Genomic DNA, 24,652 nt, shown 5'->3' with positions numbered 1-24,652 from the left:
TTTTACCTGCAGCCTCAGCCTCTTCATCATCTGTAACGTGAAAACATCAGATTTCCACAGTCGGAGAGACTAAAAGTGTGCATCCTGCACATAGTGCAGTTGTAAAATCCCAGTGCGACACAAGAGAATGCGTCCCTCAGAGAATTGGGAATCCATTGACCGTGGCGATCATCTTTTCCTCTATTCTGTGTCAGTACTTTAATGTTATCGAGTGTCTTCATTTTGATTCCTATCACCATGTTGAACAACATTTGCATGAAGTTGAACCTTTCTCACATTCCCCACATTGCAGTGCTCAGGTGACTTTTTAGTCTTGAGGGACATGGGCAGCACCAAGATGTTATTTCAAGGTTCAATCTGCTACAAATACATACATAGTGTTTGAGTCTGCGTGCATGAATGGGGGGTTGCAGTCTTAAACATTTAGGATATTATTTTTCTCTGAAAATTTGTATGTTACTCCACTACTCCAAGCCATCTTGGCCTGAAACTGCTACTTTTTGACAGCCTGACTTTACTAACAATTATGATCAAAGAATAAAGAGGTATAGAAGATTATTTTCAATGGCACATGGTAAAGAAACACAAAGGAAGTTCGGTGATTTAAAAAGTCATTTTTAAAAGAACATCTTTCTTCTGACTGCCTTTAATGGTATAATGTATGTCGGTTTGTTAATGAAATTATCATAATTGGATTGGAAATAAATGTACCAACATTGGGATATATAGTTGGCTATCAATTTTAAAATTAAACAAACAAATCCTAAATCTGAAAACAAAATATACTGGCACATCAAGGGCTGCTCCCAGAAAGCCCATGAGCCAGTCAGTTGGAGACTGATTTTGTTAGAGTGCATTACAAAATCAGGATTAAACATAGAAGTTTACAAAAATGCACAGGGATAACATCTCAAGAGGAATTATATAGGGAACCATAAATATACTTTGATATTAGCTGCTGCACTAGTTAAAAAAATCCAACTGACAACGTGTTTAACTGATGGGAGAAACTGTAGTTAAGGGGCACCAAATTCTAATCTGGCCGAGGGCAGGAAAATGTGTAGCGCCGGCCACACTCTGACAGCATCTGTCATCAACTCACGAGAGAATACATAACTGATCATAGCTGAATAATCTTGACAGTGTTATTCACCATTACCACGTTTGTAGCTTTGATGGTTGAATTCTGTGTCAGCTGATTTATTTCTGTCTTGATGGCGAGTTTCCTTTTATAGTTTATTTCTACATTGATTTGTTCAACACAATGTAGCATTATCAGGGATAAAATATGTTGTGTCAGATTTTAATACGTCAGAGATGCCGGATGTCAGTATTGAGCAGACAGAAAATACAAGCCAGTCAATAAACAGTCCAACCCTTTATTCCAAGGGCTTTGTTTCCCACGGCTTTGCCTTGAACTGTTACAAGTTGTTGCAAGACACGCATGCATAAACACATTCATACGTGCACACCAGGGGGTAAGCTGTGGCAGCAGATGGTGTTGTGTGTGTATATGTGTGTATCAGGGGGGTCCTTGTGTTAGATTATAGCTTATAAACTTGTGTGTGTTTCTGTAGCAGTGTGTAGGCCGGCAGGTCCTCAGATAAAGGCTTATTTAACTAAAGCCCTATTCACACAGAGATTCCGCAATATCGCTGCAATGAAGGCTCACCTTTACGGCGCCTTTGTTTGTCCACACTGAACCAAACAGCAGCGGCATAAAGCCGCTCCAGTGTATCATTTCATACAGCATGCTGGCGTTGCGGGGTTTCCACCCAGTTTCCACCTGTAAATGTAAATATGTATCTGCCGACTGTTTATAATCATATGTATGCTGTTATAATGTGGTGTGATTGAGATCCTGACCCACCATGCATCATGGAAAGTGAAAAAGATAAGTTTTTTCTCTAAATCATATCACAAAATCGCCATCAGTAAATGACAGACCCTGTCTGGCTCTCTCTCGCGCGGAAATGGATGTTGTTTTCCGGGGGGAAGTTCACTGAAGACTCAGTTGGGAGGGCTGACTGCCTGTCAGCTGGCAGATCAGAAGTGGAACGAAACTGTCCCCCACATTTCACGCCTGTAACTTTCACACAGACAGCGAGGCGGAATATCGGCACAAGATTCCTGCCTTGAAAAAGCAATGTGAATTGGGCTTAAGTCACTGGTCCTGAGGACAGGGATCCGGTAGGAAACAGCTGCAGCTGCATCAGTCATAATACTGGTTTTTCCAGCCAAACTGGGTGTCGATACCAAACGAAACCCAAAGTCAACAATTGTGGACTTTTACCATTACCTGCTAATGTTAGTGATTTACACAACTACTGGGAGTTCATTTTAAAAGCCAAATCTGCCAGGCGTAAGATCCCTGGAGGGGATCATGTGCATCCGCAGCTATTCCCACATACTCCAGGACCCATTAGACTAATAACTACTCAAAATTAGTTATGGATATTGGAATATGGGTGCATATATGCATGTGTATGGATATGCAATACAAGTCAAATTAAATGTGTCACATTATTTTTTAGGGACCAAAAATATTCACAAAACACAAAATAAAAATTCAGATATATCACAAAATAAACAATCAAGTGAAACATTGATTAGAGAGATCAAATAGCCTGAAACCAGCAGCAGGACTGTACATTACATCATGTGGCTTCATGTCTGCATGCATGTTACAAAGAAAATGGGGACCCACTCATAAAAACACTCCTCCACAGTGCTTTGTGTCTTTTAAGTATACTCAAAAATTCAGTGTCCATACTTGACAGTGGTTTTGTTAAAAATCTCTAATTATAATACAAACAGATATGAGACGGCTCCAGGAAGTATTCAGCCTTTGGAAAAATGTTATGCTCTCTCCCTGTAAAGTTGTTGGCATTGTTATACCAAAGCAGTAGTGGTGCAACGGATCATCATTGATCATGTATTTATCTTCGGTTCGGCACACACGTGATCCGCGGATTGATTTATGAAAAAAAAAGTTTTGCGCATGTTCAATCCACACACTTGTTGAGTGCAGCGTGGTCATGGTGAGCGGAGGAACGGAGGAGCTTGAACGCCCCGCGTCATTTAAATCCCCTGTATGGGAGCATTTTTGGCTTCCCTGTCAAATATAATGATGAAGGAAAGAGGTTAGTGGATAAAACCGTGACGGTGTGTAGGCACTGTGGCACAAGAAAGCCATATGACAGTGGAAACTAAGGGTGTCACGATCGAAATCGATTGAAATTAATTCACAATCTCGAACTTCAAATTAAAAAATAGAATCGTCGATGCCCCATGTCACGTCCGGTCGGCTTGCCAAGGGGAAAATACACACGTGTTGAAGTGCTGCGAGTCAACCTCCTCTAACTTGGCTACTAGCTAAGCCAGTAGCTATTAGCTACAGCCAGTCAAACGATAGCATGGTGTTAGATAGCACCATTCCTGTTCGGCTCCCGGACCGTGGTCGGGAAGCACAGGGGAGATGATTTCCTCCAGGGCCGAAGTCTCTGTTTAACTTAGGGGTGAACCCCCTTTCACGTGTTAAGCTGGTCGGGAAATAATACCAGGGAGCTTTGCTGTATCTTGAGGAGCAGTCGCCTTTATTCAGCCAAACTGCAGCCTATATTGTACACTTTTTTGCTGTTGCTGCTACTGCTACTCCTTTCACTTCTCCTTCCTCTCCCATTCATTCACTGTCCGCACGTACGCACGCTCCCTCACTCTCGCGCTCCCACTCGGATTGTTACGTAACAGTCCGGGTGATTTGAATACTCCAGCCCTCGCGCTGGGTATCTCCTCCCACACTATGCCAGCTACCTGAACGAGGATCCGCCATTTTCTCGTTCTCGCTTCGCTTGTACGCGACGGCATGACCGCTACCATGTACAGTAGGTACTACTTCAAAGTGGCCATTTCACTCGCGGGGAGCGAGATTCACGCAACGCGTGAAATGTAAGTGACAACTGTAGCCACTAGGTGGAAGCATAGTACTGAATTGCAGCTCAAACGATTTTGGGACAATTCCACATTTGACCACAATGTAGCTGCAATGGAGAGTGGCGCTGTTTTAGGCTACAGGTAGAGTGAATGGAGAGGGGGACTGCTAAACCGTATCAGATTGATTCAGACTGATTGTTTCACAGCGGTGGGACACCTCAATTATCTGGGTGACCTTGGATAATCACTTGTGCTTTCTTTGTTTTACAGTAGAGCTAAAATATGGACATTAGTTGTTTTTTAAGGAACATTTGTTTACTGGTAAAATTGCCAACCTGAATTATTGTCCCAGTCCGCCCCCGTGAGCCTATATCACGGCCTGACTGGTTGTTGCTTAAGTATAAGAATAGCCTATAATGTTGTAATTACGCTTGCTCGCTCGCTGCAGCCATGGCTAATAAGCGGAGGCAGAAACAATTACGCACAGCCTGCAGAAGTTTCAACGTCCATACAAGCATTTAAGAAATGATTCTTATCAGTTCCATAATTCAGAGAGGATTTTTACTCAACGAAAAAATGTATAAAGATCAGTTTTTAGGTTGAAGACACGACAGCAGCACGTATGTCCAGACGCTGATGTGCGTCAGCTGGGGCAGCGGGTCGGTGATCCATAAGACACGAGAGGATTGTGACTGATGTATAGCTCCCCTGGTAGAGCAGCTCCCTCAGTAAGCAGAATCATCCGCTAGTATGGGTTCGAATCTCAGTATAGGCTGTACCTTTAGTTAATGTGTTTTCTTTTCTCATCATCATTATGATCACATATAGCTCCAAGTTTGAGCAAATGAATGAGCAAATGAGCATTAATTCTCCGCCGGGCAGCGGCACCAGCTTTCCTGCTTGTGTACATAAAATACATTAAATTCTGACACCACAACTGTAGCGTACCGAATATCAATAGATGATAACCAGAAAAAAAAAACGTTCTATTGATCTGATTCACCGGCTGCTTTCTTTCTTTCAGTTGTGGTGTCAGAATTTAACACGAATATTTGTGCTTTCTATTCCTTATATGTCACGTCATGTCAGACAGTTTTCTCTAGCTTTATTAAAATATATAATCAGCAGCTTCACAGTAGTCGGATATACAGAAGGTTATTTAAAGCGGAGTGAGTCCCTGAAGCAGTCACCCTGCAGGAGGAGATCCCTTGGCCAAGTGATCAATGTATTTGTTGCAGACCCCCACATTTTTTCGTTGAGTAAAAATCCTCTCTGAATTATGGAACTGATAAGAATCTTTTCTTAAATGCTTGTATGGACGTTGAAACTTCTGTAGGCTGTGCGTAATTGTTTCTGCCTCCGCTTATTAGCCGTGGCTGCAGCGAGCGAGCAAGCGAAATTACAACCTCAGATGTCTATAGGGTCTTTGACGTGTGCACAAAAAAAGACCACAGTTAAACATAAAAGCAAAACGAAAACAGATAAACATAAAATGGGAATATCACCGATAAATACAAAATACAAAGAATAAGACCTTAAAAGACATTTAAAAGGCTTCATAGTGAGTTGTTGATGATGTTGATGGCGGATGAGATGAATGATTTTTTTCACTAAGGAGTTGGAATGAGGTGTGGAGTGGGTGAGGTATTATTAGCTACATTCTTGTATTTAAGCAACAACGAACATAAATCAGGCAACTCTGTCCATTCCCGTTCATGGTCACTGCTCCCTGCTGCTGCATGTTGTCGTCCTCCTGCTCACAGATGCCACCTGGTGGTTGTTTGGGCACATTGCTGCTTCTCATGAAAACACAATTGATCCTCCACTAAAAAGGTGCGTGATTCTCGCGTGATATCGCCCAGCCCTAATCACAGCATCTATAGCCCATTATATTGCTAAGGACTTACGACCTGTTTGAATACTTTTGAATGTATTGCTATCATTAGCTCTGTTATGTGACTGCTGGTAGTAGTGCACACTGTTAACTGTCATTGGCCGCGTTTCCCAGATTCGTTAAGAAGCTCTAAAGTGCTAAGATCTTCTTAGGAGCGCTCTTAAGAAAGCTGTGAAAGAAGGATGTGTTTCCCAGAGTCGCTCTTAGCTTAAGAAGATCTTTCACTAAGAAGGAAATGTAAGATCGAGCTGACCCACTCTTAACAGCCTTCTTAGTGACCGAATGCTCAGTGATCAAGCGCGTCAGGGAAATTTATATCCTCCACTTTGCGAAATAATAAAACAATGCTCAGTGTTGAAATGCGCTCATAGCTGCGGACCACTGGCGCAAGAAAAAAAAATAAGAAAATGGTAGATGAAAAAAAACCTTTTTATTGAATTACACGTTTAAGTTTTCCGCAACATCTGCATATATGAGTTTATAGTACTACACATAAAAAAAACAACAACCCTGTGGCATTTCACAGATATCAAGGGAACAGATGTATTAAACTCAGCTGAACCTCATCCAGAGAGGCTTCACCTGCTACTCTGCGTTGCCAAAGTCCGCGCGTGTGAGAAACCATGGCTGCAATACAGCACATTCTCCCCGCGAACCAACAGCGTCGCCGTGCGCAAAGCCAGACGGTTTACATAAATGCATACGTGCGTCAGCACTTCTCCCCACTGGACGTGCTGTCAGACCGGGCTGTCCAGGCAAAGTACCGGCTGCCCCGTGCGGAGATCCAACGGCCGTTGGATCTCTTGGCCTGGACAGCCCGGTCTGACAGCGCGCGCACACACACACACACACACACACACACACACACACACTTATGCGCTGATAAAGAGGTGGGTGATCGATTTGCCTGGCATCGATTGATTCAGCACAGCAGCACCGCGGTGGACAGCTCCCACTAAGAGCTTCTTTAGAAGCTTCTTTGGCTTGATCTTAAGGTTCTCCTAAGAAGGCAGTTAAGAACGCATCTGGGAAACACCCGTATCTTAGCGCTCCTTCTTAGCCGAACCCTTCTTAAGAGCCTTCTTAAGTCCTTAAGAACGATCGAATCTGGGAAACGCGGCCATTGTCTACTGAGATGATGTACTGACACTGACAGTTACTGCACAGTGCACACTGTTAAATTAATCCAACTTTTGAGTTTATAAGTAGTAAACATTTGTCTGGTTGTTAATCATAGGTGTGATTTTATACACTGATTATTACTAGGAAGCAGAGGATACAGACACTCAGGGACATCCAGTTCAGAGAGATCCATTGCAGACAGACAGATCCAGCTCAGTGAGACCCTGCTCATGGAGAGCCAGACGATAGGATAGTTGTTCCTCAGATCCAGGATGAGACAACAGGTGTGTTTTTTATACACTGAGGTATAAGCAGATTAAGATAAGTATTTAAGAAAAATACATAGGATTCCCTGGTCTTTTATGAAATACCTATTTGAAGGTAAGCAATGCCACTTTTATAGAATTGGCTTATTCTAGAAAATGAATGTCTACGTGAAACAAAGAATTGGATTATGTGGTATCGCACTGAAACCAGATCGAATCTGATGTTAGCGTCCATGTAAAGGGATTCAAGAATTTTTTTAGATTGTTAAAGTAAAAGAACTCTGGTCTCTGAATCAGTGGCACAGAGAAAGTAGGATTGTGTTATACCTACTATTAGTAGCAGTGGTAGTTTTAGTATTTAGTTACACAGTGATAATGTGGCACTGTTGTCCCCAATATTATATGGCTTCAATGTAATTAGCGCATTGAGAATGTAAGAATAGACTGTTGATCCCAGGGCATGTGCACACACACACACTCTCCCTTCCCCCATCAGTGGGATTTTCTTCCCATTCCTCACTGCTGCATCATGCGACCTCTGCTGTGTGTGTGTGTGTGTGTGTGTGTGTGTGTGTGTGTGTGTGTGTGTGTGTGTGTGTGTGTGTGTGTGTGTGTGTGTGTGTGTGTGTGTGTGTGTGTGTGTGTGTGTGTGTGTGTGTGTGTGTGTGTGTGTGGTCCTGCTGACAAAGCTGTTGTCATGGTTATGTGTGAGAAGTGGGGGGTTGTGTTGATGACGTTCCGGGACAGAGAGAGAGAAATGACTAAGATGGAGAGAAAGTGATGGAGATGTAAACTGTGTAGTGGCGTTAAACTAGTCTGGTAGACATCTGCGCAATATCATAGCCCATGATTTCCGAAAATATACTATGTCAACTAGTGATATCAGCACAAGAACTGTTGAGGAATATTAAGACAATTGTTTTTATCATGCTATAATAATTGACAGACACTATCATTTCGCTCTCTGCGTGTCCTCGCTAGGGCTGGGCGATATGGACCAAAAGTCATATCCCGATATATTTAGGCTGAATATTGATATACGATATATATCCCGATATTTTTTCCGCAAAGTGAGAGCAAATGTTCAGTCAAAGTCAAAGCCAAAGTAGTTTTATTGAAACCGGCTATTTCAGTGAACAGTTGCAAAATCAAATGAATAAATAATAAACGGGTTTCTTCACCTGGTTCATGAATAAATGCTCAGCTGTTCAAATAACAATAAAATGTAAACATACTGTATAACAACAGGAGTACCTTTTTTGAAATCAAAGCTCCGTAAGGTGCACATTTAAATAAAAAAATATCTTAAATAAAAATAGCCTATAAAATAAAATAGGCCAACCTTTTCCTGAAATAAATATATTTATATGAGAAAAGTATAGGGCTGCCCCCAAAAAATCATTAGCCAACCAAAATTTCATTGGTCGATTGGTCGCAGGAAAAAAAAAAAAAAAAAAAAAATTGGAGCCATGTCTCGTCAAAATTAAGTCAAAATCTATGTGACTGGCGGCTGGCCTGTGTATAAAAGGCTGGAGGGCTTTTAATGTGAAGGGCCAAATACAGGAAGTCGTGACACTCACTCACTGTCAGTGTTTTGTTTTTTTTAACGCAGCAGGTCCCTTCGACATCGCCGTTAGTTAACAACCATGTCAGGGAAGACCTCTAAAATTTGGGATCATTTTGACAAAAAGAAGGATGACCCCAAGAAGGTGACATGCAAACTCTGCAAAAAAAACTTCGCCTATCACTCGTCCACGACGAACATGATGTATCACCTTAAACATGTAAGTAGCCTAGCTACCTGCCCATGGCGGCCCGAACGTTTGAAAGTAGAGATAAATACATATTATTATTGTTATATGCGCTAGTATTAGACTATTCGTGTGTACTGGGGAAGCTAAATTATCCAGCTCACTGTGTTTTACTTATTGTGTAAAACTCTCTACAGGCGCATCCACTTTACATGCGGAGATGACACAGCGCCCTCCACCTCCACGGCATCCTCCACTTCATCAATGACGCAGCAAAAGCTCGTTATGAAACCCTCTCTTTCCGATAAAAGGAAAAGAGAGATCACGGACAAAATAGCAGTTTTCATTGCTCTCGACATGAGACCAGTAAACATTGTCAGCGGTGAAGGTTTTAAACCACTGGTTGAATTCCTCGAGCCAGGATACAGTCTCCCTAAACGTGATACTGTGATGCACGCGATTACAAGCAAATACAACACTACAAAAGAAACACTTCTTGACAAGATTGAAAGCTGTACAGCACTCAGCTTTACAATGGATATATGGACATCTAACCAGATGGAAAGTTACATGACAGTCACAGCACATTTCATTTCTGATGACTGGCGACTGCATTCATTCCTACTGGAAACTAAAGTGTTGGAGGTGAGCCACACAGCTGCTAACATAGCAGAGCGACTCAGCGAGGTAATGGCAGATTTTAAGATCCCTGCAGAAAAAAGGGCCGCTCTTGTGCATAACAATGCCGCGAACATGGTGTTGTGCGTGGATCAGTTATCTCATAACCCGTCCTGGGGTAATGTCCAGGGAGTTCGTTGTGCTGGGCACACTTTGCAGCTGTGCATCAATGCGGCTCTTAAAAAAGATCCGATCTGCCAGTCATTGCAGCTGCCAGACGTCTTGTTGGACATTTTAAGAAAAGTGCCAAGGCTACAGCAGCTCTTACTGACAATCAAAAACAACAGAAAGTTGTTGAACACAAACTCATCCAGGATGTCGCCACGCGATGGAACTCAACTCACTCCATGCTGGAGCGTCTCCTGGAACAGAGGTGGCCGGTCACAGCTGTTCTTTCCGACCCTGTTACCACCCACAGATCTGACCGCGATCTGGATCTCACCACGGCCCATTGGAGGATAGCGGAGGACATCGTCTCGGTGCTGAAGCCGATGGTCACACTCACCGAGTTGCTTTCGCAAGATGTTAATGCATCTCTGTCTGCCACGCTGCCCATGCTCATAAACATGAAAAGACGCCACCTGTTGCTGCGCGATGATGACAGCGCGGCTGTGACCGCACTGAAGAAAACACTTACTGAAGAAATTGACAAGAGATGGGAGCTCAAAGGGAATTTCGAGACCAGCATATACATCCAAACTTCTGTCTTGGATCCACGGTTTAAAAGCCTTTCATTCCTCGAGGTAGAGAAACGGGACGAGGCTTACACAACGGTGTCGGATTTGGCTGAGAGTTTATCTCCAGCAGAAGAACCTGCTCAGAGAGAGCACAGCAGTGGAGATGAAAGCGAGCCTGGCCCTGCACCAAAAAAGAAGCAGGAAAAGCAGGAGGAAATATCCATGTTGATGGCTACAGATGAAGAGCAGCAGGCAGAAGAACAGAAGAGTGAGATGAAACGATACTTGGAGGACAAAACAAAAGTTGAATCAGGACCGCTAGCATGGTGGCAAAAAAACAAGGACCGCTACCCGAAGCTGGCCAGAGCAGCTAAGCGTGTGCACTCCATCCCATCCACGTCCACACCATCGGAGTGCATCTTCTCCAAGGCCGGCTTCATTGTGAGCAAGACGCGGAGCTCACTTCTCCCTGACAACGTGGACAAACTTGTGTTCCTTTCTCATAATATGAGAAAACTGAGAGCCGAGGGGATATGACTGTGAGTAATATGCTTGTGCAAAACGAAATGTGTGATTTACATTTTCATTTTCGTAGGCTACTGACTTAAGAAAATATGTAGAAAGTTGTTAAGGCTACTTTTCCGTTTATTTGAGTGTTTCAGTTTGCGTAATACTTATTTATTCGTTAATTCATGATGTTTGCCGGTTTTATATTCATTGAGTTTTTATTTCATGTAAGGCTACCTCACCGTTGGTCTGTGTATTTGCACTAATTATCCTAAGTGTTTCAGTTTTGCCGAATGCTTATTTATTCATTTTTATTTGAATTCTGACCTATTTTAATTTTTTATTTAATGTTGAAGCTACTTCTTCGTTGTTCTGTTCTATTTTTGGAATGCAGCCTATATTTTTCTTTTAAGTGTTTTCGATTGATCTAGAGCTATTTTTTTCGTTATCTACATTTTAAAAAGAAACGTTTTCAAGGCTGTATTTTATTTTTGTTTTGTTACAATCTTGTTACATCAAGTTCATAAGCTGTGTGATGTGTTTAAATAAATATTCAGAATGTTCCGACAGTCAGTCTCCTTGCTGATTTTTTCTGACACATTCAGAATTAGAGTCTGAAATAATTTGCCGGTGTCATTAACAGGCGGCAGACTTATAGCCGCGGCTGTGCGCACTTGTAAAATTAATGGTTTTAAGGCTCATAGTTTTATGTTATTCAGTCCATGGGCTAGTATACTTGGGAAATATATATATATATATATTATTATATAATAATTATATTTATATATAATTATATATATATAATTTATTTTTTTTATTTTTATTTTTTTTAATATATGCGTCGATTAGTCGACTAATCGCTCTTAATGACGACCACTGGTCGACCAAGAAAATCCTTGGTCGCCCTAGATAAATTAAAATGAGCGCGATAATTTCCATTTGCGTGCTTGATTGTTTTCCTCGTGTCTCTCACTAGAACCCTCTTGTCAGTCACTATGGTGTTGGTGTCTGATAACTGTACAGAAACACCTTGAAAAAAGCACACATCATCATCATCACGTGCACCGTCACGCCTCCGCATCACTACAGACAATGGTGCTAACATTGTTGCTGCAATAAGGAATCTTGGCTGGCCATGGCTCAATTGCTTTGGCCACAACCTCCATCTTTATTTATTTTGGATATTTAAAATGTCTTCTTCACATTCCAATGTTAAATATTCTTTAGAAATAAAGGTTTATTGATCTTTGAAAGGGTGTACTTGCATTATTATGCCATTATCATTATATTAGTTGAAAAATGGTCTCAAAACGACAATATTATCGCTTATCGAGATAATTTCTAGGACAATTTTATCGTCCAGAAAAATGTGTTATTGTCACAGGCCTAATTATATATAATATTATATAATATTATTATGAATTATTAATACTTACTCATTACTGTGCAGGCACTGATACGCCTCAGAACTTTTCAGATTATTCATTGCCTCCCCGTCCGAAGCGACAGAGTTAAAAAAGTAGCTAAAAATGCAACTGTATGTTTTCTTAGGCCACTTCTTCAATGTTGTCTCGTTCAAGCTCTGACAGCTGATGTTCCCACATGTTTTACCTCTCTAACCGTCATGAAAACCGGATTAGCGTCCACCGTTACCATGTAAACAAACGCGACCGAAAGTCGCGCCCATAATTCACGCAAGGCATCATGGGGGCTAGGAATAAGGTGGATAAATCGACCAAGCGACTAGGCGATTACAGCCCTAATTTTAACGCACATATGTAACAAAACTCAACTCACTGGCTTCTCTCCTGTATGATTTCTCATGAGTCTCTTCAGAACTTATAACTGTGCATTAAGTATGCGTGAGCTTCTAACTTTTAATTGAAGCTGTGTGTGACGTTTTGAAGCCAAAAACACTCAACTTCCCGTGTATGAAAATACCCAGATTTTCTGTGTTGTGCTGCCCATAGAGTGTGTGAACTAGAGAATTCCTCTGACCGAGCCGGCTAACTTCCTATTTAGCGCCCGGCTAACTTGAATGGGGATAAAATAATTGAATCGTGCAGCTCTTCTAGACTTTTCAAATTGTATCAGACCGAATGGCTCCGGTTATGACAGTGGAATGAGTCATTTTGCGGGGGTTGTGATGCTCACAAAAAATATTGTGACGACGAGCCGCCGTCACTACGTACAGAGTGACGTGTACGAGGATGGTCATGTAAAAGACTGAGAAGCATGAACGCATGGGATAAAACTCAGACGCACCAGGTGATGGATTAAAGGACTTGATTGGGGGGATACATCACAATAACGGAGACGATCGTTTCACGGGGAGGGACACGGAGCGGACGCGTTCCGGTGTTCACCGGTGAAGGAGACAGTTAGGTCAATTTACCTTGGTCAATAAATTAATGACAAGCGAACTGAAGGAACGTCAAATGTAAGAACTGAAAGTTGGCATGAACTTACCTCCGGATCTTCCGGTTTCCCAAGGTGTGCGGGCAAAAGAGTTCCCCAGGAACACGCGCACCTTATAGTTCCGGGAGGGAGTGAAACAAGTGGGAATATAGGCGGAGGGGAGTTTCATGGGGTGTAAATATGTAGTTAATTAATGTAAGATAGATATGGGTATTTATGAGGTTTATGTGGGGGTGTGTTAATAGGTATTATGATGATATATATTTTCTGGTAATGGGTTGTGTAAATAGTGTGGTTATTAAATATGTGTGTGTTTCTGATTTTACCTGTATGAATGGTATAGTCCAGCTCAATTACCAGAGGAAACAATGTATATAAGGAGTCAGTCTGAAAGTGTTGGGGGTTGGTGTAGGTGTTGGAATGGTGATTGTGAGTATTGAGAAAAATAAAAGTGTCTTTGGATCGTCAATTGTGGAAAAAATCTCCTTATTGCCTCCTTTGGCCGCTCGGGCATTCTAACAAGTGGTGTCAGAAGAAAAAGCTTGAAAGCAGAGGAAGGAGACTACAATGACGAGACCGAAAAAGGCAGAGCAGCAGGTAGAGCCAGATGATGGTGAACCAGGTGTTCCAGCTGACAAACAGGGGGCAGCAGCCGGTGATCCTGACAAGCTGGAGGAATTGACAAACCTGGTGAAATCTCTGGTGCACTCCCAAGCTTCCAGAGATAGAGAGATGGAAAAAGAGTCAACACGCCAAGACCAGAGATGGAGAAGTATGCAGCATCAGTTTCAGCTGATACAGGCACAAGTGCAAGAGATGCGGGACGAGTATGAGACCGGAGCTGAGGCTCACGATGCGGATGATGTTGACAATGCGGAAGATCAGGGGGCAACAGCCGGCCAGGCCAGCCAGCAGAATGTGCCACCACCACCGCAGAGACCACACATCCACAGAGAGCCCAAGCTGATACCACTCTCTCCAGAGGATGACATCGAACATTATCTGACGACATTTGAAAGGATGGCGTCTGTCTGCCGCTGGCCTAAAGAAGATTGGGCTATTCAACTCGTCCCTCTGCTCACAGGTAAAGCACGCAGTGCTTATGTTCTCATGGACATTGCCGACTCTGAAGATTATGACAATGTCAAAGAAGTCATTTTGAAGAAATATGAGATCACAGCCGACACCTACAGGAGAAGGTTTCGCTCCCTGGACGTCAATCATAGTGAAACCCCACGTGAACTGTATGTCCGATTGAAGGACTTGTTCAACAAATGGATCAAACCAGAGACATCCACCGTGAAAGACATTTCGGAGTTGCTGATTCTGGAGCAGTTTCTGAGGATGGTGAGCCCGGAGCTAGAAGTCTGGATCCGAGAACGGGACCCGAAGTCTGCAGAAGAGGCCGCCCGACTTGCAGAGGTTTTCATGTCAGCCAGAAGCGGGAGCAGAGGAATCACATTCAGCCATGATAGCTACTTCACTGGGCACAGTAAGTCCAATGCGGGTGAAAGGGGTGGTCAATTCCAGGTCAGACCTAAGTCCAGAGCTAGGCAAGACACACGCTGCTATCAGTGCAATGAGATAGGTCACACTCAGTACACATGCCCTGCTACCAGACAGAGTAAGCCGTCTCTTTTGTGTTCAGTTCCCAGACCCACTCACCCAGTTGCACACCAGGAAGAAGGGCTCACTACTTCAGCATTGGTCAATGGTCAGTGTGAGGAGGCTCTCTTAGATTCTGGGAGTTTCCAGTCTGCAGTTCAGCCCCACATAGTACCAAGAGAGCTGTGGAGTGAGAACACAGCCAACATCAGTTGTGTTCATGGTGATGAGAAAGAGTACCCCACGGCTGAGATTTATCTTACTGTAGGTGGTCAGACCTACCTCCTGTCAGTAGCTATAGTGCCTAGTCTACCCTACCCAGTTGTTCTTGGTAATGATGTCCCCACACTGCTAGATTTGATACAGCAGGCAAGAAATGAACATCAGAGCACCAGGGAGAGACATGTCGAAGGCACTGTTGAGGCACCGGTTCAGCAGCAGCAGCGAAGACCCCAACCTGCAGGGACAGCATGTAACATGGTCACGACGAGGGCGCAGAAAGCGAGAAATACTCTTGAAGAGTTACCATTCTACCATGCTCAGTTGGAGGCAGGTCCAGTTAAGCAGCCGAAATCTAAAGCTCAGAAAAGGAGGGTAAAAGTTTTGGCTACAGCCAGGGAACAGCAGGAGGAAGCAGCAAAGCCCAGCCAGCCTGTAGAGTTCAACATCCCCTCTGACATAGCAGCACTGCAGCAGGCTGATCGGGCACTGGAAGCCTGGTTTGACAAAGTCTCAGAGGTTGAGGGTGTGAAACAGGGCAAGGCAGACAGTTTAGCCGAGGCAAGTTATGTCATAAAAAACGGCATTCTCTACCAGCGCCAGGGTAAAGTTGAGGCTTTAGCTTTACCACAGAGCCTTACACAGAAGGTCATGGCGCTAGGTCACTCAATTCCCTGGGCAGGCCATCTGGCATTCCAGAAATCCCTCAACAGGATAGCCAGTAGGTTTGTGTGGCCAGGCATGTACACCCAGGTGAAAGATTTTTGTGCTTCGTGTGATATATGTCAGCTAGCGTCACCTAGGGGGACAGCCCGTGCCCAGCTTCAGCCACTGCCAATCATTGAGACGCCGTTTGACAGAATAGGCATGGATATAGTGGGGCCCCTGGAGAGAAGCTCAGCAGGCAATCGGTACATCTTGGTAATCTGTGACTATGCTACCCGTTATCCAGAAGCCTTTCCCCTCAGGTCTATTAAGGCCAGACAGGTGGCAAATTGCCTCCTCCAGCTATTTTCGAGGGTAGGTGTGCCTAGAGAGATCCTGACAGACTGTGGAACAAATTTCCTGTCCAAACTACTGCAACAAGTGTATCAGTTGTTAGGAGTGAAGGGTATAAAGACCACCCCATATCATCCCCAAACGGACGGACTGGTTGAGAGGTTCAATCAGACTCTCAAGAACATGCTGCGGAAGTTTGTCTCCAACACAGGGTCGGATTGGGACCAATGGCTGCCATATCTGCTGTTTGCATATCGTGAGGTGCCACAGGCGTCAACAGGATTCTCACCATTCGAGCTTCTCTACGGTCGCCAGGTGAGGGGGCCACTCGACCTCCTGAGGGAGCACTGGGAGAATCGGATTCCAGACCAGGATAACGTGGTGACCTATGTCATTAAGATGAGAGAGAGACTGGAACAGATGACAGCCCTAGCACAAGAGCACATGCGAACTGCCCAGGCTAACCAGAAGACCTGGTATGACAAGAAGGCCAGAGACAGGACTTTTCTTCCGGGCCAGCAGGTGTTGCTGTTACTCCCGACCAGTGACAGTAAGCTGTTAGCCAAATGGCAGGGGCCATACCAAATCACCAAGCGCCTGGGTAAGGTAACCTATGAACTGCACATGCCGGATAAGATGAAGAAACATCAGTGTTTCCATGTAAACCTGCTGAAGGACTTTCAGGTGCCTTCACCGCCGAGCCAACAGCCTGTCAAGCAGCAGCTCCTCATCCGGGTCCCTGACAGGGAGGAAGAGAGGGAGCAGTCGTTCCCCACTGACATCTCGGAGCCCAGTGGGGTGGATGTTTCCCATCTTCAGCCTGTCCAGCAGAGGGAGATGAGAGCATTGTTGGATCCAGAACTTTTCCAGGAAAAACCGGGCTTCACAACTCTGGTCCAGCACAAGGTCCACCTGAAAGAGGATGCCGCTCCCCGCCGGAAGTGCTACAGGATCCCGGAACGATTGGTCCCAAAACTCAAGACAGAGATTGAGCTGATGTTGCAGCTGGGGATCATTGAGACTTCAACCAGTGAGTGGTGCAGTCCAATCGTGTTGGTCCCGAAGAAAGATGGGTCACTGAGGTTTTGCATTGACTTCAGGTACCTCAATGCAGTGTCAAAGTTTGAATCGTACCCAATGCCCCGCATCGATGAGTTGCTAGAGAGGGTTGGGAAGGCCAAGTTCATCACGACGCTCGACCTGAGCAAGGGGTACTGGCAGCTGGCACTGGCACCAGAAACCAAGGAGCTGACAGCGTTCAAAACACCGTACGGCATGTTCCAGTTCAAGGTGATGCCGTTTGGTCTCCAGGGGGCGCCAGCGACGTTCCAACGACTCATGGACCAAGTGTTGAGAGAGGTGCCGCAGTTTGCAGCCGCATACTTGGATGATGTCGTCATCTTCAGCCAGACCTGGGAAGAACATGTGGCTCATCTTCGACAAGTCCTCCGCCTGATCAAGAAAGCTGGGCTTACCATCAATCCCACAAAGTGCACGTTCGCTCAGAGACAGGTGGAGTACCTGGGTCATGTTGTTGGACAGGGGGTGGTGAAGCCTCGAGTGGGGAAAGTGGATGCCATCCACTCATATCCTGTGCCCACCACAAAGAAGAAGGTGCGTGCCTTTGTGGGGCTAGTGGGATGGTACAGAAGATTCATTCCCCATTTTGCAGAGAGGGCAGCCGTCCTCACTGACCTCACCAAGGCCTCAGCCCCAAACAAAGTGAGATGGAATGAGGAATGTGACAGGGCTTTTGCTGATCTGAAGGAAGCAATCACAAGTGAGTCGGTTCTCCATAATCCAGATTTTGCGCAGCCATTCGTGCTACAGACGGATGCATCAGGGGTCGGCCTTGGAGCAGTGCTTCTGCAGGAGACGGATCAAGAAAGCCGTCCGGTGCTGTTTCTGAGCCGCAAACTCCTGGACCGGGAGACGAGATACTCCACAGTGGAGAAGGAGTGCCTGGCAATGAAGTGGGCGGTGGAGTCGCTGAGGTACTACCTGCTGGGACGTCACTTCATCCTGGAGACGGATCATCGTGCTTTGCAGTGGTTGAACAGGATGAAGGACTCCAACACACGCCTCACAGGATGGTACCTGTCCCTGCAACCCTACGACTTCACGGTCCAGTACCGAGCAGGGAAAGCCAACTTGGTGGCAGACTGTCTCTCAAGAGTACATGAGGATTGGAGTACTGTACTCTTGGGAGAGGGGGGAGGAAATGTGACGACGAGCCGCCGTCACTACGTACAGAGTGACGTGTACGAGGATGGTCATGTAAAAGACTGAGAAGCATGAACGCATGGGATAAAACTCAGACGCACCAGGTGATGGATTAAAGGACTTGATTGGGGGGATACATCACAATAACGGAGACGATCGTTTCACGGGGAGGGACACGGAGCGGACGCGTTCCGGTGTTCACCGGTGAAGGAGACAGTTAGGTCAATTTACCTTGGTCAATAAATTAATGACAAGCGAACTGAAGGAACGTCAAATGTAAGAACTGAAAGTTGGCATGAACTTACCTCCGGATCTTCCGGTTTCCCAAGGTGTGCGGGCAAAAGAGTTCCCCAGGAACACGCGCACCTTATAGTTCCGGGAGGGAGTGAAACAAGTGGGAATATAGGCGGAGGGGAGTTTCATGGGGTGTAAATATGTAGTTAATTAATGTAAGATAGATATGGGTATTTATGAGGTTTATGTGGGGGTGTGTTAATAGGTATTATGATGATATATATTTTCTGGTAATGGGTTGTGTAAATAGTGTGGTTATTAAATATGTGTGTGTTTCTGATTTTACCTGTATGAATGGTATAGTCCAGCTCAATTACCAGAGGAAACAATGTATATAAGGAGTCAGTCTGAAAGTGTTGGGGGTTGGTGTAGGTGTTGGAATGGTGATTGTGAGTATTGAGAAAAATAAAAGTGTCTTTGGATCGTCAATTGTGGAAAAAATCTCCTTATTGCCTCCTTTGGCCGCTCGGGCATTCTAACAAATATATCAACCGTTTTACAGACGCTTTTTTCACAATGTTTATGGGAAGAAGTATTTTTGAGCTGCAGTGCATCACATTACAATGTTATGACACGGTTTGGCAACTACAAAAAATGGCTTCAAAGCCAGGCACTCTTCCTGGGGGCTTAGTTGCTGCTCTGCGTCTGTTATGTACTGATATCGTGAGACAGCTTTTCACCTCAACGAGAAATATTGTCACGTTTTAATACCGCCTGATCTCATGATACCCCTAGTGTTGACATCTACCCAATGCTTGTTGTTATAATTGTTGAGCTTACATAATCAGGTAAGCACAAAGTTCCTTGTTTTTATGCTTAATGCTTTACGCGTGTGTGTGTTGGTCAGGATATGAAGCATCAGTAGCAAGAAAAACTACAACTTCTAAGCTTCTAAAGTTATAGAGTCCTCTCCATTTCTAAACTTTACGAACAAGTGTGCGACTGTGCAAAATGATGCAACATTAGGTTCTAAAGTTATAAGAAGGCGTCCTCTCCTCTCCGTTGATATGCTCTAGTCACAGGTGTGTTAATTTACCTTTAAATGAAGTGTCCATATCGCAAAATCATATAGGCCTACTGTTGGAGATAAAACACAAACTTTTGAATAAAAGGGAGCCAGTGTTGTCAGTAACCGCTGTGATTTTCCTATGATGACAATTTTTAAAGAGGTCATATTATGCTTTTTGGGGTTTTGCCTTTCCTTTACTGTGTTATGTAGCATTTTGTGCTTGTCAGAGGTCTGCAAAGTGAAAAAGCCCAAAGTCCACACCAAAGGGAGTTACTCTCTCCCACAGAAAACACTGCTCCTGCACTGCCTGAAATGCCTGGTTTGGAGTTCAGCCTTTACTTCTGTAATATATGTGCGTCACTATGTAACAGCTGTTATATAAATATATATATTTATATAATTTAAAAAATATACACTCCAGTCAATCAGCAGACATACAGCTGTGGCGGTGTTATTTTGGATCACACTACATTGCTCGGCATGACCCGCCCTACTATGCCTCTGATTGGCTACAGTACATCCTTCCCATTAGGTAATGCACATGTGCAACTCTCGCCAAAGATTGAAATGAGATGTCTCACTCGGTAGCTAAAATGGAGCGTTTCAAGACACTGTGAAAAGGTCTGCTGCAGCAATGCACCATGCACTGGTCAATGGTCTGGCTAAGAAAAATAATGTGTTTTTTGAAAATGAAAGAATGTTAACCTATTCTATAAACCTATTGCATAATATGACCTCTTTAATGCCTGTGAACTTTATTCCTTTTTTTTTTTTGCCAATCTTATTGATGATAACATCTTACTCACAAAATTAATTTTTAAGATCTGGAAACACTACCACATCACTTCCCTGTCAGTAAATGTTGGTATATCAGTTGATAGTTTGATACACCATTTAATCAGTTAAGTATGCTTAACTGATTAAATGGTGTATTATACTTAAAGAGGTCATGTTATGCTAAATTTTAGATTCAACATACTTTCATTTTCAAAAAACGCATTATTTTTCTTAGCCAGACCATTGACCAGTCTGTCCACCAGTCAGTTGTGAGGTTGCTCTAAGTGTCGGTGTTGACCATGTCTTGTCAAACCACAAACTTTTGAACAGTTATCCTGTGTTTGAGCAATCATACCAGTCTGTTGGTCACAGGTAAAAATAAGGTCACGGTTCACTAAACATGGGGCTGATGGCCTAATTCAGTAAATATCACTGCTAAATTGGAACAAGGACACTTTCTCTTATAATGCAGTTGTCTTCTCATCTATGTTTGAAGAATGTTGGGATGCCGATGTCACCAGTCAGACTAGATTAATGATAATTTTCTTGCTTTCTCCACAGGTGAAGGTATCATGGTCACCCTGTTTACTGAACTGCCTTCATAGACTTGCCAGATATATAGAGATACCTACCTAAACATCCTTGGAATCCACCAACACACCCACTTTGGGCTCTTTGTGTGTGAGGGATGACAACCTCCCACCTGAACGGCCATGTTGCCGGGGAGGGAGGAGGAGGAGCAGATGAAGAGCTGAGGGGAGAACAGCAGCACCGGGAAATGGCCGTTGACTGTCCGGGAGAGCTGGGAAGTCGGATGCTACCATTCCGACGGTCTGCACAGCTGGAGAGGATACGACAGCACCAGGTATACTCACTCACTCACTCACTCACTCACTCACTCACTCACTCACTCACTCACTTACACACTCACTTACACACTCACTTACACACTCACTTACTCACTTACACACTCACACACTCACGCACTCACGCACATCATAATTATCAACCAGTGTCAGCCTATTATGCATATGTTTCCTTTAGTTGAGAGTGTTACTAGTACATTAACTCAAGTAAAATAAAGCACCTCAGAGTTGCATTTAAGTACAGTAACTACCTTTTTTCATTGTATATTCTTCTAAACTTTTACTGCACTGAATTTCAGAATAAAATCTCATGTCAAAATATCTTGAAATGCCAAAACATATGATAGGTTAATAATTGCTAGAGATAACTTCCCTACTATAACAAGGCAAAGAGAGGAATGATGTTTCATTTAAAAGATCAATTATTTAGCAACTTGCATGCAGTTTAGGGATTCACATGACACAGATTTCAATATATCCTTCCCTTGTATAAGTCAAACCTGGAAACACTGGAACCTACATTCCCATAACAGAGATGTGGACTTGAGTCATTGTGACTTGAGTCACCGTTTTGATGACTTGCAACTTGACTTGACAGAAAATAAATGGCTTATCACTTCACTTGGAAGTTAAAGACTTGTGACTTGACTTGACTTTGGACATGATGACTCGAATGACTTGTCTGTTTTCATTTCATGTTTTCGGTTTAAATATTAAATATAAGATATCCAGTGTTTCCCACAGAATCAGACATTAATTGTGGTGGTGGCTGTCCAGCTGGGGTGCCAAAGGGTGTGAGCCAGCTAACTTCTGGTTTAGGGCCCAGTTAACTTGAATGGGGATAAAATGTAATTGGGCGGCTCTTCTAGACTCTCCAAATTTTATTGGACTGAATTGCTCAAATTCTGAAAGTAAAACGAGTCATTTTGCAGGGGTTGTGCGGCTTTTATTACAGTTTTACAGACGCGTCTTTCACAATGTTGCATCACATGACGATGTTATTACACGGCTTGGCCACAACGAAAACTGGCTTCAAGGCCTGGTGCTCTTTGTGGGGGCTTGATTTCGACAATGAGGCCAGCCATCTTCTTTATAGAGGAAGTTACGGTCAAGCCAACTGCGTTAAATAGTCCTCCTCCTCTTCTTCGTTGGTTTTACCGGCAGATTAAAAACCACACCGCCATCCACTGTCTCGGAGTATATAACATCATGCTTTTCACTGACGGATGCACTGTGTTGAGTGAGTGAGAACGGGATGCACGGCTTCAAAAACAGAAAATCAATATGTGGCGGCCAATGTTGATATTGTGGCGGACAGCCACAAATAAATGAATGTGTGGGAAACACTGATATCAAACGTTTAGTGTTGTCAATGTGGACATAAAAAGTGTCTGTGTACCCTTACTTTGTATGCGTATGCACACTGTGAATAGCATTGTCATGACTGGATGACAAAGCTCCTTGTGATATGATCTATGGATCATAAATTAGCTTTTATTTTGTAGTTTGTTTTTTGTTTGATTACATTTATTTCAGTGACTGTCAAAAATTATAATGCAAATTCAATGTATTGTTGTACTTTTCAACAGATTAGATATATTGGCCAATAGTATCATTTTTAAACAGTTACTAATACTCTATCTTTTTTCTTTATAAAGACCAGATACTGCAGGTAAGGTGGCAGTATCTTTAAGGTGGGTACTTGACTTGCCCAAGAAGGTTTTAAACAAGATATTTTAAATGATTGTTCCAAGAACCTGGTCAAATATTGCTGCTGGTTGTTTTAAAGTCCCTTCAAGTTTCTCATGGTGGCTCAGTGGTTAGCACTGTCACCTCAGGGCAGAGCCACTCTTTGTAGAGGTAGGATGTTCCCCCTTTGTTTGTGTCGATTACCCAATCATCAAAAGCATGTAAGTTAAGTTAATTCTCCTTCCAGTGCATTGGCTGAGAACTGAGAACCCCTGCATTAAGTAAAAGGTCTGAAAACTTAATTTACTGCTGACGTAAAGTGACAAATCCTTAAACCAGTCACATGTCAACAAGTACAGATCCAAAGTTAGTTTATTTTTTAAATGGATATAATGAAACTGCACATTTCCGTGGAGAAATTAGGTCATTTTTGCCATTAGGCATTTTTGTTTTACTTAACTGATAACCAATAACTGTCTTTGTCACAGATTAGCAGATTTTCAGCCTAAGAAGAATTTGCAAAGGAATTAAGCATAAAGATGTGAATAGTGTATCAATGTAGAAAGTCTGAATGGTAGAAGAATATATTGCATTTAAAAACCACATATCACGTAGAATGATATCTATAATGCATTTGTTTGTCAGGAGGATCTTCGTCGTCGTAGAGAGGAGGAGGGTCGGCAGCTGGACCTGAACGCCTCACTTAGACTAAGGAAGCTCTCCAAGCATCCCCACATTGGCATCGACAACCCCACATTCCTGCAAGACTCGTACACACCGCAGCAGCAGCCAGCACTCGGCAGCCAGCACACACATGCACTGCTAGGTAAAACACGCACACACACACACAGACACAGATGAGAGTAGAACTTTACATCATTTGTGTACTGAAGCTCTCAGGAGGGAAAGGGAAGAATAAGGGGTAGAGGTGAAATGGATGTTACAAACCTCAAGTCATTTTATAAAAAGGAAAGAAATGATGAAGAGAAGGCAAAGCAGTGAAGGTAAAGAGACAGAGAGAGAGCTGGCTGGGAGGAAAATAAATGTAAGGAAGACATGTCTGCCATTAGGGAGGGAATTCTTCAGGGAGGGAAAGAAGGACATGAGAGGCTCTTGAGGGCGACTTAATTAAAACTTTGTTAGGGGTGGTAATGTTGACACACACGTTATCACACACATCACTAAAACAGGAACACACAATGTAGAACAAAAGCCTGAACTAGGAAATGAGATGCAGTCTTCCACACTTTCATTAATCTGAAGACAGGACAAGCAGGCCGTCTTCTACCATCGTCTGATAGTAAAGTAAATCTCTCATTTTAAAGTTATTTGTTTTTTTTACTCCCATTTTTCAAAGCCATAGTCATTCATGTGAGTGCTTGTGTTTTTCCTGCAGAGTTAGAGGAGTTGCTGCTGTCATTGAAGCAGGTCCGAGGCTGCCTGTCCGACCAGCAGAGTCAGAATGACATAGAGCTGGTTCTTGCACTACTAAACAAGGTAATATAAAGGGAATTAGATGGACAGAGCTTCCAGTCAGTATGTAAGTGTGGTATTTTTCAAACTTTGAGGTAGATGGGATTTATGAAGGTGAAGCAGTGTCATCGCTGCTGGATCTTTTTGTGCCTAAAGCCAACAAATGTTTCCCCTTGAATATTGGACCCTTTGTCAGGGCCCAAAAGCCTCCAATGCCTGTTGTTTGGTCGAATTGTCTATTAGGCTTTTATA

The 24,652-nt window shown here is 43.4% G+C and overlaps 1 protein-coding gene across 2 annotated transcripts in view; it reads left to right on the top strand.

Annotated features, from left to right (window-relative positions):
• The window catches only part of pals1a (protein associated with LIN7 1, MAGUK p55 family member a), a 74,709-nt gene that overhangs the window by 9,732 nt on the left and 40,325 nt on the right, over window positions 1-24,652 (top strand). For both annotated transcript variants that reach the window (XM_084380844.1, XM_084380843.1), the window contains exons 2-4: window positions 20,934-21,237; window positions 23,573-23,753; window positions 24,324-24,424. In XM_084380844.1, the coding sequence (XP_084236970.1) occupies window positions 21,061-21,237; window positions 23,573-23,753; window positions 24,324-24,424 (459 nt within the window). In that variant the 5' untranslated portion in view covers window positions 20,934-21,060. The remainder of the gene's footprint in view (window positions 1-20,933; window positions 21,238-23,572; window positions 23,754-24,323; window positions 24,425-24,652) is intronic.

The sequence above is a fragment of the Pagrus pagrus genome (assembly GCF_965226575.1).
Source record: "Pagrus pagrus genome assembly, chromosome: 18".
In the NCBI taxonomy this organism is placed as follows: Eukaryota; Metazoa; Chordata; class Actinopteri; order Spariformes; family Sparidae; genus Pagrus; species Pagrus pagrus.
The sequence above is the reverse complement of the archived record's forward strand: the minus strand, read 5'-3'. Positions and strand labels throughout refer to the sequence as shown.